The sequence below is a fragment of the Megascapheus bottae genome, chromosome 2 (assembly GCF_031878675.1).
Source record: "Megascapheus bottae isolate mThoBot1 chromosome 2, mThoBot2.hap1, whole genome shotgun sequence".
NCBI lineage: Eukaryota > Metazoa > Chordata > Mammalia > Rodentia > Geomyidae > Megascapheus > Megascapheus bottae.
The window spans coordinates 57,979,244-57,995,753 of record NC_143510.1 but is presented as its reverse complement, the minus strand read 5'-3'; the positions used below and the strand labels follow the sequence as shown (position 1 = coordinate 57,995,753).

Here is a 16,510-nt window from a genome sequence, read left to right as displayed (position 1 = left end):
AGTTTGGCCTAGAGGTTAAAGTGCTTGCCTAGCATGCACAAAGACCCGGGTTCGATTCCTTGGTACCACATACATAGAAAAAAGCCAGAAGGGGTACTGAGGCTCAAGTGGTAGAGCTCTATCCTTGAGAAAGTCCAAGGACAGTGCTCAGGGCTTGAGCTCAAGCCCAGGACTGGCAAAAAACAAACAAACGAACAAACAAAAAACCCTAAAAGCTAAATCTGTCAAATACATCAATTATCACATGATTTGAATAAAATTTGACCTGTTGTTCAATATACATGCTAGATGATGAAATGGAAAATGAAACCAAAGTTTAAAGTACCCTTTGCTGAGAACAGGCACTTGACAATGGAAAACTGTATTTATATGAATAAAGGTATTTATTTTCATATGTATATGTGACACTGAAAATCCTTAGTATCAAAATAAATCAATGATATCAAATAGGGCCAGCCTCAATGGATCAGGCCTATAATCCCAGCTACTTCAGAGGTAGAGTCAGGAAGGATCAAGGTTTGAAGGCAGCCCAGGTAAAAAAACTAGTTCATCTCAAAAAATACATTTAGTGTGGTGATACATACCAGCAATCCTGGCTATGAGGGAGGCAGAGTGAAGAGAATATCCTCACAATCTGAAGCTGAGCTCAGACAAAGTATAAGAGATCTTATCTAAAATTGAACTAAAGGGCTGGGAGCATAGCCTAATGGTAGAGTGCTCGCCTAGTATGCACAAAACCCTGGGTTTGATTCCTTGGTACTACATACACAGGAAAAGCCGGAAGTGGTGCTGTGGCTCATGGCACAGCACTGGCTTTGAGCAAAAAGTGTTCAAGGTCCTGAGTTCAAGTCCCAGGACTGGCAAAAATAAAATAAAATAAAATTGAACTAAAGCAAAAAGGAATGAAGGTCAAATTAAAAAAAAAATCATTTGCCTGTTGTGAATTAAGTCAGTTTAAACCTGAAATGTGGTGAGGCCCAAGTGGCTCATGCTTGTAAATCCCAGCTGAAGGAACTATGGCTTGAGGTCACCCAGGCAGAGTTCATAAGACTCAAACTCACCAGAAAAAGCTCTGTGTGTTGGGGCTGGGAGTTTGGCCTAGTGGTAGAGTGCTTGCCTAGCATGCAAGAAGACCAAAATTTGATTCCTCAGTACTACATATATAGAAAAGCCAGAATTGGTGCTGTGGCTCAAGTGGTAGAGCACTATCCTTGAGGAAAGCCTAAGGATAGAGTTCAGGCCCTGAGTTCAGTCCCCAGGACTGGCAAAAAAAAGCTCTGTCATGCACTGCTATAGTAGAAAGTATAAATAGGACTATAGCCTACACCAGCCTGAGCAAAAAGCCAGACTCTAGCTCAAAAATAATCAGAATGAAAAGGAGGGCTAGAGGTGTGTGGCTCAGCAAAAGAGTGCCTACCTAACAAGCTTGAAGTCCTGGTGTGAACAGAATGTAATATATGTACATCTGAAATATCATGGGGACAGTGAAACCCTTCGGTACAATTCACATCATACTTAAAAAAAAAAAAAAGAACGACAACAAACTAAAACAGACTCTGTTGGAGGTAGAAGGTATAACTATGTGTATGTATGTGTGTAGGGAGTGAGCTGGATAGGAAGTAAGATGGGTAAATATGGTAGAAGCTTGCCTGCATGTATGAATATTAAACAAAACTCACTGTAATTGTTTTAAGGAGGGAAAGGAGTTATGGGAAAATGGTTGAGATTGATTAGCAAACATTTGTACATATGTACAAGTAATGTATGCTGAGAACAGAGGACTGTAGCTTGAAGCCAGCCCCGATGAGAAAGTCTATGAATTTCTTTTCTCTAACTACTAAAACCCCAGAAGTGGAGCTGTGGCTTAAGTGGTAGAGCACTAGTTGCAATCTCAGGGACAATGCCTCGGCCCTGAGTTCAAGCTCCAGTACCAGCAAACGTGCGCACACACGCACACGTGCACACACACACACACACACACACACACACGCACGTGCAGGCACACGCACACGGTTGGCAGGTGACACAATGGTAGGACTTACCTAGCATGAATAAGGCCCAGAGTTTAATAACAGAAAAGAAAAGGTAATTTGTTTCTCGTACTAGATATACAGAAAACACAAACTTCTTACATTAAAATTGAGAAATTTATTTTTTTCATGAAATAGTAAGCAGAATTAAAAGAAATACACAGCTTAAAACAATTGAGATGACCTTAGATTTTTAATGACGTTTATATATTTAAAGGTCAAGGAAAAAATGAACTTAAAATAATTCACTATAAAAATTTTGTTCAATAATTCATCTGAAATTAAAAATACAAGAAAAACTGGAATATGGGCACTGTGTAAAACAAAATAATGCCACTCCATTCTTCACAAGAGAGCTGTGATCCAGTAAAACAGTGGCTGGACTCTGCTCCCCACTCAAGAGAGGCCATCTGTCCATTCCACTCACAAGAATGACAGCTATTGGTTTTTCCCGATTGGTAAGGAGGCCAACTTTGGTTTCACTAAAAATACTTCCCATAGGCACCCTTAGCAATGTAACTGTGCTAGCCTTACCAGAGAGGGGAGGACCAGCATCTTGATGTACTACTGGCCATGGCTTTCTGTTAGGAATCACTGAAGTCAACTGCCTCATGTTCTTATAAATGTTAAAAGACAAAATTACATCTGAACAGCAGCCAAAAATTTATATATTTCTTATGTATTTACAATACTGTACATATTTACACGACTGCATGAAATACTGAATTGTAGAAATAAGAGATCACCTATAAAGGCATTCATTTAATGCCCCAGTGTTATCTTCTTGTGCAAACAAACTTTCCTCAAGCTTCTTAGAAAACTTTTAAAGACAGTCTACATTTCGTAGGCCACCATCCATCGTTAAAGATCCAAACCTAAAGCACATGTAAAAAGAAAAAAGATAATCTCAGAAGATATACGATATACTCATTTGACCCATTTTTGTTCCCTTTTACCCTTCCTCCGTCCTTTCTTCCTTCTAACCCCCTTCATGTTGGGAACTGAACTTGGGGCCTTATACTAGGCCTTATGCTAGGTAGGCACTTAAATTACACCCTCAATCTCTGGTTCTCAACATTTCAAAGAAATGTACAGGTAATAAACAGTTTTTTAAACAGGTTAAGCCACTCTAGTTTGTTCTATTTCTTACTGACGAAAAGTGGAGGTATCATAATCAGACAAAAAAAATCAGTTCCTTGGAGAGTACAAAACTGAGAAAATGTTAGTAAGAACCAGAAAACTGGATAATTTCTTTTCGGTAAAGACTATTTATAAGCTAAGAAATGGAATTGGAAGGCCAGAAGCATGGCCTAGTGGTAGAGTGCCTGCCTAACATGCATGAAGCCCTCGGTTTCATCCCTCCATACCACATACACAGGGGGAAAAAAAAAAAGGAAAGAAAAGAAAGAAATGGAAGCCGGCATGGTGGCTTACACCTGTAATCCTAACTACTCAGGAGGCTGATATATGAGGATTATGGTTCAAAGCCAGCCCAAGCTGAGACACTTATCTCTAATTAACCTCTAGAAAACAGGAAGTGGGGCTTGGATCAGGGGTAGGGCAGTAGCCTTGAGTTGAAGGGCTCAGGGACAGCACCCAGGCCGAGTTCAAGCCCTATGACCCACCAAGAAAGAAAGAGGGGGTGGGGGGGGGAAGAAGGAAGGAAGGGAGGGAGGGAGGGAATTAGGAATGTGACATCTCAAGGGATAGTTAAGGAATGGAACCAGCTAAACAGAAAGTTATGCTGAGGGTAATAGGAAAGTTGGGTACAAAGGCTGCAATTTAATCATTCTGTGTTTTGAATGCAAGTATTAGTTAAGACTTCACCTTTCAGTTAACAGGAGTTTAGACAAAGGCCATCAGCTTAAATTCTGAAGGCCTCAGGAAAGCAAAGGCCTCACACTAAAAGCAGTAGAGAATTCTACATATAAATATACATATATGCACATATAAGAACAGTAAAAGATTCATATTTTGCATTATACTAATGTAAGTCTCTGTTCCTGTTTTCCTTTAAGTGTTGTATTTGTTTAATTGGCTTTTCTTTTATATTCACTAGATAAGAACATTGCCTTTTAACTTCTACATGCTAGCATAGGCCTGTTATGGATTTTTTTTAAAGTTTGCTTCTCCTCTTCCTTTTCTCTGAAATCATACCTGAATCCTAACACCTGCCTTATAGAATTCTCTTTTAAATCATGTATCTTCCACTTCCCATAGCTCTTTCCCATCCTCATTCCCCCTCTATGTAAAGTGCAATATCTTCCTTACTCATTTTCTCTTACCACCCACACTCACTCATCCTCAACCTCATTCCCTAATCTCATGTTTGGTAACTAGATCACTTGAACATCATTTTGTTGTTATTGTTTTTCTTATATATTTTCTTTCTCCACCCCCTCTGTCTTTTTCCCTTTTTTTATGTGTTTGCCAATTTTAGGGCTTGAACTAAAGGGCCTGGACACTGTTCCTGAGCTATTTTCGCCCCCCCTCAAGGCTCTACTTCACAGCTCTACTTCCAGCTTTCCTTTGTGATCACTGATGCTATCTGTTTTCTTTTTTGTGTCTGATTTTTAATTTTTATTCACCTTCCCCACTCCCTAACCCAACTCAACATTAATTTTTTTCCTATTTATCTCACTCCACCAACCTTTAAGTTCTCCTACAAAGGTTAGCTCCCAGCCCTTTCATCCTATATAAATAACTATCTACTATTATTCTACTTTCCTACTCTCACTCTCACCTTGGTTAAAGGAGATTTTCCCAGAGCATCCTATATTCATCTAAACAGACCTTCATCAGAACTTACAAAGCTTGAAAGCAAGCTTCCTCGGTCTGAAGGGAGGGAAGCTCCACATATAGTGTCTAACTCTGTGTAACCCAACACCCACGCTTCCAATCTATTCACCATCACTCAGGGGCCAGCCTCCTGAAGGAAGCCGTAAGAAACCACCAGCTAAAGGATGCAGGAGACTGAAATCTCCACAAATCTTGGCCCCTGATGTGTAGAATACCCATGAAAGATTACAAAATTCATGAAAAAGCAAAGCAACACGTCTTCCTCAAAAACCAATAATGCTACAATAAAGAACTTAGTGAGAACTAAGCAGAATGAAGTCTAAACAATTATCTCAACAAATGATAAGACTGGTTAATAAAATAAAGGGACTGTTTTAAAAACAGTGAATTCAGAGAGGATGAGTTCCAAGTCACTCACCTTTCTAAAATATGATTATTTTCAGCAAGTTCTTTAACTACTCCTTCCATTTCTTCCTTTAACTTCTTCATACTATACATACAAAATAAAGAAAACAAACATCTCTGCTTAGAAAAGTGTGCACATAGCTAAGGGATGATGGCTCACGCCTATAATCCTAGCTATTCAGAAGGCTGAGACATGAGGATAGTGGTTCAAAGCCAGCCCAGGCAGGAAAGTCCATGAGAATCTAGCTCTAATTAAATATCAAAAAAGCTGGAAGTGGTGCTGTGGCTTAAATGGTAGAATACTAACCTAGACATAGGAGCTCAGGAACAGTGCCCAGGCCCTGAGTTCAAGCCCCAGGACAGGCAAAGGAGAGAGAAAGGAAATATGTATACATTTTTAGAATTATATTTATATTAGGCTTTAGTTCTATAGCTCTAAATCATCAATAAATAACAACTGTATTTCACAACATATATCTTTCAAAATATCATAGCAAGATTACAAACAACAATAAAATGGAACCATTATAATTTTCAAATAAGTCTCTTACCCAAGAGTCATTTCCACTAATGTGTTAGAACTTGGGTAGATTGTGGTCATGGTATGTTTGATTCCACTGGAGGCTGCAAACATTTTCTGAGGCAGAGTTTCTTGTAACTAAAATGTCAGAAAGCTACATTTCAGAACAAGAACTACTTTGTATAATTCACAGATCAATTTTACAGCTACTAGTGAGTCTTTTACAGCATTAAATTTCTATTCAAAAGCCATAATGATACACACTTAATACGCTTTTAAAATAACTTTAATGTACGTATTTATCTATTTTTGTGGGCCACGGGGCTTGAACTTGGCCTACACGCTGTCTCTGAGCTCTTTGGCTCAAGGCTACCACCCTACCCCTGGGCCTGGGCGTTGTTCCTGAGCTCTTCAGCTCAAGGCTACCGCCCTACCCTTGCGCTAAGCCCCACTTCTTATTTTCTAGAGGTTAAGGTCTTTTGTGCTTGGGCTGGATTTGAATCTTGATCATCAGATCTCAGCCTCCTGAGTAGCTAGGAATACAGGAGTGAGCCACCGTGCCTGGCTTAAAATAACTTTTCTTAGAAGTATCACACACTAACTGAACGTGCCACTGGAGCTCCTTAAAATAACTTTTCTTACAAATGGTATAAGATTTACCACTTGAGCCTCAGCACTACTTTTGGCTTTTTCTATGTTTGTGGTACCGAAGAATCAAACCTGGGTCTTCATGCCTGCCAGGCAAACATTCTACCACTAGGTCAAACTCCTGGCTCCCTACCTCTCCATTCTTAATCATCAGAAATAAATTTAGGACAGCTGAATTTTAATTTCTCCTAACAGGGTAAAAGATTTTAATATAGACACTTTTTTGGTGGTAGTAGGGATTGTGCCTCATACTTGCTATATAGGTGCTCTACCATTTGAGCCATGCCTCTGGCTCCTCTAAAATACTTTTGATAGCTGTACCTCATTAGTGTAGTCTTGATACTTTGATACTTCTTCTTCAATATCAAAACACTGACTAGTTAAAGATAATAACTGTTTCCTAAGATGAAGCATCTTTCTGAAAATCAAAAAGAATCTGTTAGTAGGCAGCTTAGGGTAAAATTCTCACAATATACAGAACACATTATCACCTCCAAAATAGTGTCCTTACCTCATCCATTCTTCAGACTTATCAAAAAATGCTTCGTACTTTTTAACACATTCATCTGTAAAGTGGGTCATAGCTTTTGTTGCATGGTAATACAGTTTTTGCCTGTGTATAGAAATAACCAAAAAGGCTTATATCAATGTCCCTGTTTCTACTTTCAGGATTTAAACATTTTCAAAGGCTTCCTAAATATTTCCTACAATGACTGTGTGATTTTTGTATATTTGCAGTAGATGGCGAAAGTTTCTAAGGTAGACATTATAGCAGCAAGAGGAAAAAGATGATTTAAAATAAAGAATGTTCCCACAATATATACTAACAAAGAATGTGGTTTATTTGTCCTTGCTTCTATTTCTTGATTTCTACTACCTTGCAAACACAGCACCTGAGGCCCCTGGTCCTGACCTCCTGCCAGTCAGGGACCAGATGAATGGGCTTCAAAAAGTTCAGTCAGAGTAACAATACAATAAAGTTAAGGCAAATAAATATTTGTTGCTGAATCTGTATTTTTTTTTCCTGGGCATAGGGCTTGAACACTGGGCCTGGGCACTGTCCTTGAGATCTTCAGCTCAAGGCTAGTGCTCTACCACTTTGAACTACAGCACTACCAGGTTTTCTGGTGATTAACTGGAGATATGCCTGAGCTGGCTTTGAACTGTGATCCTCAGATCAGTAGCTAGGAATATAGGTGTGAGACACTAGTGCCTATCCTGAATCTGATTTTCTAAAAAGAATCAAATAAATAAAGGCCACTGAAATAGCTATGAAAACACCCAACTTACTAACCACAATCTAGACACTTACTTATCAAATTTGTGGATTTGTTCTTCATTATAAGCTAGTCCTAGAAATAAGAAAATAATATATATTTATGTTAATGTGGAATTGTAATATCATGAACCTTATTTTTTCTTTAGAAATTATTGCTTCAGGGCCGGGAGTTTGGCCTAGTGGTTAAAGTGCTTGCCTAGCATGCATGAAGACCCGGGTTCGATTCCTCGCTACCACATACATAGAAAAAAGCCAGAAGTGGTGCTGAGGCTCAAGTGGTAGAGCTCTAGCCTTGAGAAAGTCCAAGGACAGTGCTCAGGCCTTGAGCTCAAGCCCAGGACTGGCAAAAAAAAAAAAAAGAAATTATTGCTTCAAAAAAGAGTTTGACGCAGATGCCAGACTTGCGGCCTCTGGGCTAAACATGACTTACAGATTTTCTTTGATTGTACAATATTAACACACAAACACACAACTAGCAACATTTAAAAAACAGGGGTTTTTTTTTGGTTGGTAGTGGGACTTGAACTCTGGGCTTGGGCACTGTCCCTAAGCTCTTCAGCTCAAGGTTACCACTCTACCCCTTGAGCCACAGCACCATTTTCAAACCAGGGTATTTCTAACAAGACTTGTATTTCAATCATTTTCTTTTTTCTTCAAGTACTGAAATTTGAAGCTGGGTCCTTGCGCTTGCTTGGCCAGTACTCCACTATCATGCCATATACATCCCCAGCTCTCCTTTGCTCCAGTAATTGATCAGCTTAAGATCAACCTCAGATCCCAGTGCTCCTAACCTATGCCTGCTTATTGCAGATATGCAGCTTGTTCACTGAGAGGGTAGTCTTACTAACTTTTTGCCTTGAACCTCAATCCTCCCAATCTTTGTCTCCTAAGCAGCTAGAATTATGGGCGCAAGGCACTATACCCAGACCTCCAGTTTTTCTTTTACTGGGGGAGGGGAAGGAGTACTGGGATTTAACTTCTGGTCCTTGTTCTTGACAGGCAGGCATGCTAACTGGTACCCCTAGATTTTCTTATAAATGGGCAGTCTGGGGTTCACACTTGGTGATCAGTGTGTCACCAGTGATTTCTGATGGGATGGCTATGCTCTGGCCTCCTCAGTCTCACTGGCTCCTCTTTGTCTAGGCTCTTATCTGCCTATCTGCCTGGTCTTTAAACTCTTTCAAGTATAGGAGCCTGATAGAACATATTTCAAAGGTTGATTTCAATCACCATGTTTTGTACATTCAAGCTGTTTTCTAATGGGATCATATCTCTAAAACTAGTAATTGGAATAGTCTTACAAATATACCACAGTAATCCAATGGAATTATAATTGATAAGTCTGATTTCAACAGATTAACAAACAGCAAATTTTACTTACTACGTTCTGCTTTGTCTTTTTTGAATTGATAGTAAATCTCTGTGATGCAATTTAACAGGACTTGTAGTTTTTCTACACTATTTAAGAAAGAAAAACCCAAAAAAATTAACTGAATTGATATGAAAAGGACCTTTAATAAGATTAAGCACTCCTAGTAGAGTTATGACGTACTTTCTATCTTTTGGATGAGTGCCTTCTTGATGTGCCCATGCATCAGCCAGCAAGCCACCAGGAGACAGTCTGTTCTCGATGTCCTGAAGACTGCTTTCTATTGTTCCCTGAGAGCTGGAAAGCTAAATAAAACCAATGGCATCAGATCCAGTTGCCAAAGCCAGAAATGATCATTATAGTACAGTCTACAGTCTGTACTGCATTCCTTTGTAGATTACACCAATTCAAGCTAATTATTTACATCTTGAAATGCAAGAGCAGTTTCTTAGGACGATTTCCACCAATGAAAATATAATATAGACTAATATTCAAACATTGCAAATGGAAAATATCCTTTTATTTTTTTAATTTTGCTATGCATTAAACCCAGGAACTTACACATGTGAGGCAAGTGCTACTGAACTGCCTACCTTACACAGTAAATGCTCTTTTAATTTCAGGTAGGTTTTGAACTCCAGGCTGTGCTTTGTCACATGAGCCACACTCCCAACCATCCCAATAATTACTCTTTTTTTGTGTATGCATGCTGGTACTGGGGCTTGAACTCAGGGCTTTGCATTTTTTCAGCTTTTTAGATCAAGGCTAGTACTCTATTACTTGAGCCATGCATCCTGCTGGGATTTTTTTTTTTTGCCAGTCCTGGGGCTTGAACTCAGGGCCTAGGCACTGTCCTTGGACACTTTTTGCTCAAGGCTAGCACTCTGCCACTTGAGCCACAGTGCTCCTTCTGGTGTTTTCTGTGTATATGGTTCCAGGGAATTGAACCCAGGGTTTTATGCATTCTAGGAGAGCATGCTATCACTAGGCCACACTCTTGGCCCCCTGCTGGGCTTTCTGCTGGTTAATTTGGAGACAGTGTCTTGGGCATTTTTCTGGTCAGGCTGGCTTCAAACCTTAATCTTCTGATCTCAGCCTCTAAATAGTTATGATTATAGCCATGACTCATCAGTGTCCTGCTAGAAACTTTTAATTGTTTAATATTATGTTTATTTTTCTGAAAAAATTAGTTAATATTCATTTGCAGAGTGTTATTAACATTAAAGGACAGAAGTATTACAAAAGTGCCCAATGGAATATGTGGGTAAGTATGATATGCGCTTTGCTTATAAAAGGCAAAAAAAAAATTAACTCTTAAAAATGAAAACTGAAGCCATGTGATTAGGCCAGAGACGGAAGATTCACAGCTTGAGGCCAGCCTGGGCAGTTTTTGAGACTCCATTTCAACTAATGGCCAGGTGTGGTGGCTTGATGTGATCATCCTCAGTGACACAAGGAAGCAAAAGTATGACAGCAGCACAGGCTGACCCAGGTGTGGAATGATCTTGAAAATAACCACTGCAAAAAGGGTTGGAGCTATGGCTGGAGTGGTAGAATTCCTGCCTCCTAAAAGTGTGAGCTCCTGAGTTAAATTCCCAGTACTGTGGAACCCCAGCTGGGGTTTCAATTCAGGGCCTGAGCACTGTCCTTGGGCTTTCTCAAGGCTAGTGGCTCTACCATTTGAGCCACAGCACCATTTCTAGCTTTTTTCTATTTTTGTCGTACCAAGGAATGTGAACCCAGGTTTTCATGCATTCTAGGCAAGCACTCTACCAATAGGCCAAAATCCCTGCCCAATACTACTATTACTACTACTACTACTACTAATTATTATTATTTGTAAACTATGGGGCTTGAACTCTGGGCCTGGGCACTGTCCCTGAGCTCTTCAGCTACCCTAGTTCCTACCACCACTTCCAGTTTTCTAGTGGTTAGTTGGAGTTAAGAGTCTCACTCATTTTAGTGTCTAGGCTAGCTTTGAACCGCGATCCTCAGATCTCAACCTCCTGAGTAGCTAGGATTACAGGTATGGCAATAAATTAATTTCTTAAAAAGATAAATGAACAATTGGGCAATGGTGTTCAGACCTGTAATCCTAGTTATTTATGAGGCTGAGATCTGAGGAGTGTGGTTCAAAGCTAGCCTAGGCAGGAAAATCTGTGAGACTTTTACCTCTAATTAGTCACTGAAAAAGCCAGAAATGTCACTGCAGCTCAAGTGGGCAAAAGAAGCTCAGAGACAGCTCAGAGACTATCAAAATAAGCTAGTTCAAGCTCTAGGCCTGGCACAAAATTTAAAAAAAAAAAAAAAAAGGAAATGAACAGAAGATTTATCCAATCCTTTCTAAAATTAAGCTTAGGAAATATATCACTTACTTATCATGTTATTGAGTATTTGTAAAACTTATTAAGAAAGGATAGAAGTTAGAATTAATATGCCTAGATATTTCAAGAGTCCTGATAGGTTTATCTGCTCTCTGGTCTGGGAGAAGGGATCTCTTGACCCCTTCAAGCATCTGTCCATGTCCTCCTCTATATCCAGCCATGAACCAAGAAGAGCTGGGGCTTGGGGAACATGTTATTTCCTTCTTTGCAGTCCAAGCCCCAACAGATGAGCCTGAGGGAGTTTCCAAGTGAAAGGACAGGAAGCAGGCATGACCTTGTGTGCTGTCTGAGGTTGAGCCAAGGGGACTGGTTTTGGCCCAGTGCTTCCTCTTCCCTGTGTTCCTAACCTCACCTAGAAAAGCCAATCATAGGCTCTTCACACCTCTGTACCCCACAACCCTAACTGCATACCTCCTACTCTAGCAGGAAAGCTTTACAAGGCGGAGAACATCACATGTCCCAAAAGGGCTGATGCCTTGGAACCCAGAAAACTGCAATGGTAGTATCCTCGGGTTTCCTTGTTTTGAAACTTTGTTTTTGAACTAAGACTCACAGAACTTTAACACTCAAGCAGAATTTTAGCCCTTTAGAAGGGTCTCATGCCTGGGTTGACTTCCCCCAGCTCCCTACAGACAGAAAGGAAGATCCATTCACAATGATTGGATTCTGCTTACTAAAATCAGTTCTGCTTTAAAAACAAAACAAAATAAAAATCGAATGTGTTTCCAACTAAGTTAAGCTAAGAATCGATATGTATTTTATTATTCGCCCTCCCAATACAGTACAGACCCTCATTCAGAATGAGCATTTTTTATTAGATTATTCCAAACTGGTCCAAAAATCTTTGCTTTTCATCAGGATGAGACCTTTATACCTGTATAACCATGATCTGGAAGATACTTTTTAAATCTAATAGGTAAGCTAATGGTTAAAACAATACTTAATAAGTTCAAAATTTTAAAGCCTTTATTTTATGGTAGGAAATCTTATTCAGAAGACCAACAAATAAGACTGCAGTCCTTTTGGCTGATGTGCAACTAGTAAGGGAAGTTGTAGGAAACAGCAGGTGGGGATGTAAAGGCTCAGAGGAAAGAGCAACAAATATCTAAGCTACTTTCTGACAAAGGCCACTGAGACTTTCAGCCATCTTAGAATACCACATAAAAAGCTGCTGATTTGATCTATTATGTAATAAATGATTGCGCTGAAAAAACAAAAAACAAAAAAAACAAAACTCGGGCAGTGAGCAGTGACCTAGTGGTAGAGTGCTTGCCTTGCATGCACAAAGCTCTGGGTTAGATTCCTTGGTACCATGTACACAGATAAAAGCCAGAAGTGGTGCTGTGGCTCAAGTGGTAGAGCTCTAGCCTTGAGAAACCCCAAGAACGGTGCCCAGGTCCTGAGTTCAAGGCCCAGGGCTGGCAAAACAAAATAAAACACAACACAACAAAATCTCTTTGATCATCTTTTTGTCCAACTCAGTACCATAAATTGGTCCTATGTTTTCAGGTCTCTTAAATGTATAGAATAAATGAACTGACCAACTAAGTAAATGAATGAGTACTTGTAAACAAGTTGAATAAAATCTTATAGTTATCTTTGTCACTGAAATGAACGAGATACTATTCTACTCACTCCTTATCCATTCACCCATGTGTGGCCAAAGTGTAGGCACAATGCATTAGATAAGTGAACTAGATCCTCTGGCCCTGAAAAAAATAGGGATAGAAGAACCCTACTAACTGATAACACAGACGAAAACTAAATTCACTAAACAGAACTTGCATCAGATAGGCACTAAAAACTTGTGCCTGTAATCTTAGCTATGGTGACGAGTAAGCTCTGAAAGCTCAAGCTACAAGGGTAGCTGGGGCAGAAAAGTTCACTAGAGTCTGTCTCCAAAATAACTAGCCAACAAGAGGGCTAGAGTCATAACTCAAGTAGTAGAACACTGTCATAGCAAGTAGGAGGCCCTGGGTTCAAACTCCAATGTCACCAGAAGAGGAAGAACAGAGAAGTAGAGGAGATAAGGGGGAGGAACAGTGTCCTGTACTATTTCAGGATGCTGAAGAGACTTTAATAACCACTGCTTGAGTAGTAAACATATGTGGCATTTTTTCTATTAATAAATTAGTTTATACTCTAATGTTCTCAACTTTAGTTATTAGAATTAATTAATTTATTTATTTATTTTTTGCCAGTCCTGGGCTTGAGCTCAGGGTCTGAGCACTGTCCTTGGACTTTCTCAAGGTTAGAGCTCTACCACTTGAGCCTCAGCACCATTTCTAGCTTTTTTTCTATGCATGTGGTACCAAGGAATCGAACCCAGGTCTTTGTGCATGCTAGGCAAGCACTCAACCACTAAGCTAAATTCCTGGCCCCTAGTTATTAGAATTTATAGCCAAACATTCCTTATATTAATCATTGCACTAATACAATTTACATTCTAATTAATAACTAAAAAACTTAATTTTTTAAAGGTCTTCATTAGGGAAAGAGACACAACTCAACTACTTGTGAGGAAAAACAATTTAACCTAGTGAAAAGAAGCTGGCTTTAAGTTAGAAGACTGAGACTTCTAGTCCTTAAAGACAATATCATTAAGCTATTTACTCATCTCTCCTTTAGCTCTCGTAAGAAATACAAATCTTAGGCCGGGAGTTTGGCCTAGTGGTTAAAGTGCTTGCCTAGCATGCATGAAGACCCGGGTTCGATTCCTCGGTACCACATACATAGAAAAAAGCTGGAAGTGTTGCTGAGGCTCAAGTGGTAGAGCTCTAGCCTTGAGAAAGTCCAAGGACAGTGCTCAGGCCCTGAGCTCAAGCACAGGACTGGCAAAAAAAAAAAAAAAAAAAAAAAAAAAAGAAATACAAATCTTACAAGAATGTCACTGAAACTGAACAATTATGACTGAACAATTATGAAACAGTATTTTTAGGGCTGGGAATGAATATCCATCGCCAATGCACGAGCTAGGTCAAGTTCTAAGAAAAAATGCAATACATTTATTTATTTATTTATTCATTCATTCATTCATTTATTTATTTTTGCCAGTCCTTGGCATGAGGTCAGGGCCTGAGCACTGTCAAGGATAGGGCTCTACCACTTGAGCCACAGCACCACTTCTGGCTTTTTGCTATATATGTGGTATCGAGGAATCGAACCTGGGTCTTTGTGCATGCTAGGCAAGCACTCTACCACTAGGCCAAACTCCCGGCCCCATGCAATACATTCATAACAATAGAGCTCTTTTCAATTAACAGCAGGTTACTACTGAGCATGACCAATCTCTTGTTTCTCTGACTTTCAATCACTTTATAGCAGAAATTCTCAAACTTTTGGACCAAGGCTCAGTAGAAATTCAATTTGTTTTAATTCAGCAACTTTTTTTTTTTGCCAGTTGGGGACTGTACTCAGGGCCTGAGCACTGTCCTTGGGCTTTCCTCAAGGCCAGTGCTCTACCACTTGAGGCACAGCACCACTTCCGGCTTTTCTATGTATGTGGTACCGAGGAATCTGTGCAAACTCCTGGCCATTAATTCAGTAACATCTTAAAAATCTATAAATTGAACTGAGAGTTTCATGGGACAGTAATTTCCTCATGCTTGATGCACTCTTAATTTTGACTCATTTCATTAAAAAAAACCCAAAAAACAAAAACCTTGCTGATTGCAATGTACCCAAATTTACAACTTATTACTTGTTCTTGCTTCATATTTTAGAAACCCACTGTTTGAGATATAAAATTAAGGAAAAACAACAACTAAAGTTCAGTATAAGATGGAAAACCCTTTCCCCCAAAACTTAACATTTATTTAATGAGCACTTCAAATGCTTAAAGCTTATATAGTATATATAGTATTTTTTTCTATATCATTTAATTGGCACAATACATGAGACAAGTAAGGAAAGAAATGGTCTTTTGTTACACTTCGTATTTTTTTTTTATGTTACTGAACTCAGGGCCTCTTATTTGCTAGGTAGGTGATCTACTACTCATCTACCACAGAGCCACAATACGGTCTATTTTTAAGAAAAAACAAAAACAAGGATGCAAAGAATAGAAGGCTTTCAGTGGCCAGACAGGCATAGCTAAGTAAACAGTGAGAAATCTGGGAGTGATCCATGAACCTTTATAATATATTTAAATGAGAGTCAAAGACTTTTTGTAATTATTTGCATCTGTTGGTAGAGACTTGTGTCCTTATTATATTCTCTAGTTACAGAAATGATCCACTGCCTTGAGAATTATAAATTTTTCTTTACTTTGAATTTGGAAATGATTTGATATTCTCCTATTTGCATTTCATTCTAAACAAGTTTAAACAGCCTATATTGAAATGGATGTTAATTTGCACTCATAAATTTGCTTTAACTGCTATAGGAGCAATATAAGAGCATTAGACTTGAAAAACAGGAAGTGAAGAATAGGTGAGGAAGATGAGAGGAACAGACAGCTATTCAAATTTAAAAACACAGAAGGCAATTTGTAAACATTATAAAAAATTTCATAGTGGTAAAGGTTATTAATTATTGTAAGTCTCTAAAGATGCTCTTTGCCTGGAGATCTGTAGAAATCTCATTGCTCTAAGAAGTTTAAGTCCAATCTTGCCTTGTCCAATATGGCCTTATAATTTTCATACTTTTGCAAATACTTACTCTCAACAACTTGGTGTGTATGTCTGAAATTTCACCTAATTCTGCTGCTTCTAGGTGAATCTTCATCAACTTTTCATATCTGCATGGAAGTCATTCATATAAAAAAAGTGAGTATAATAAATGCGTATATTTGCTGGGTGCAGTGGTTCACGCCTGTAATCCTAGCTACTCAGGAGGCTGAGATCTGTGGATCAAGGTTCAAAGCCAGCCCAGGCACAAAAGGACCTAAGACTTTTATCTCCAATTAATCACTAGAAAAGGGGAAGTGGGGCTTGGCTCAAGGGTAGGGTGGTAGTCTAGAGCTGAAGAGCTCAGGGACAGTGCCCAGGCTGAGTTCAAGCCCCATGACCCACAAAATAAATAAATAAACGCATATATTTTAGAAGAATTTTTTTTTTTGTTGGTCATGGGGCTTGA

The 16,510-nt window shown here is 39.1% G+C and overlaps 1 protein-coding gene across 5 annotated transcripts in view; it reads right to left on the bottom strand.

The window, feature by feature from the left end:
• Positions 1 to 2,139: 2,139 nt before the first annotated feature.
• Positions 2,140 to 16,510, bottom strand: part of Tbk1 (TANK binding kinase 1) — a 46,560-nt gene continuing 32,189 nt past the window's right edge. For 4 of the 5 annotated variants that reach the window (XM_090327969.1, XM_090327973.1, XM_090327974.1 and 1 more), the window contains 9 exons: positions 16,094 to 16,172; positions 9,234 to 9,355; positions 9,063 to 9,139; positions 7,715 to 7,754; positions 6,914 to 7,015; positions 6,724 to 6,820; positions 5,786 to 5,892; positions 5,248 to 5,319; positions 2,141 to 2,905 (listed from right to left, as the gene is read on the bottom strand). In XM_090327969.1, the coding sequence (XP_090184095.1) occupies positions 2,854 to 2,905; positions 5,248 to 5,319; positions 5,786 to 5,892; positions 6,724 to 6,820; positions 6,914 to 7,015; positions 7,715 to 7,754; positions 9,063 to 9,139; positions 9,234 to 9,355; positions 16,094 to 16,172 (748 nt within the window). In that variant the 3' untranslated portion in view covers positions 2,141 to 2,853. Of the gene's footprint in view, positions 2,906 to 5,247; positions 5,320 to 5,785; positions 5,893 to 6,723; positions 6,821 to 6,913; positions 7,016 to 7,714; positions 7,755 to 9,062; positions 9,140 to 9,233; positions 9,356 to 16,093; positions 16,173 to 16,510 lie in introns of all 5 variants that reach the window. The other variant, XM_090327976.1, reaches the window with a different exon arrangement.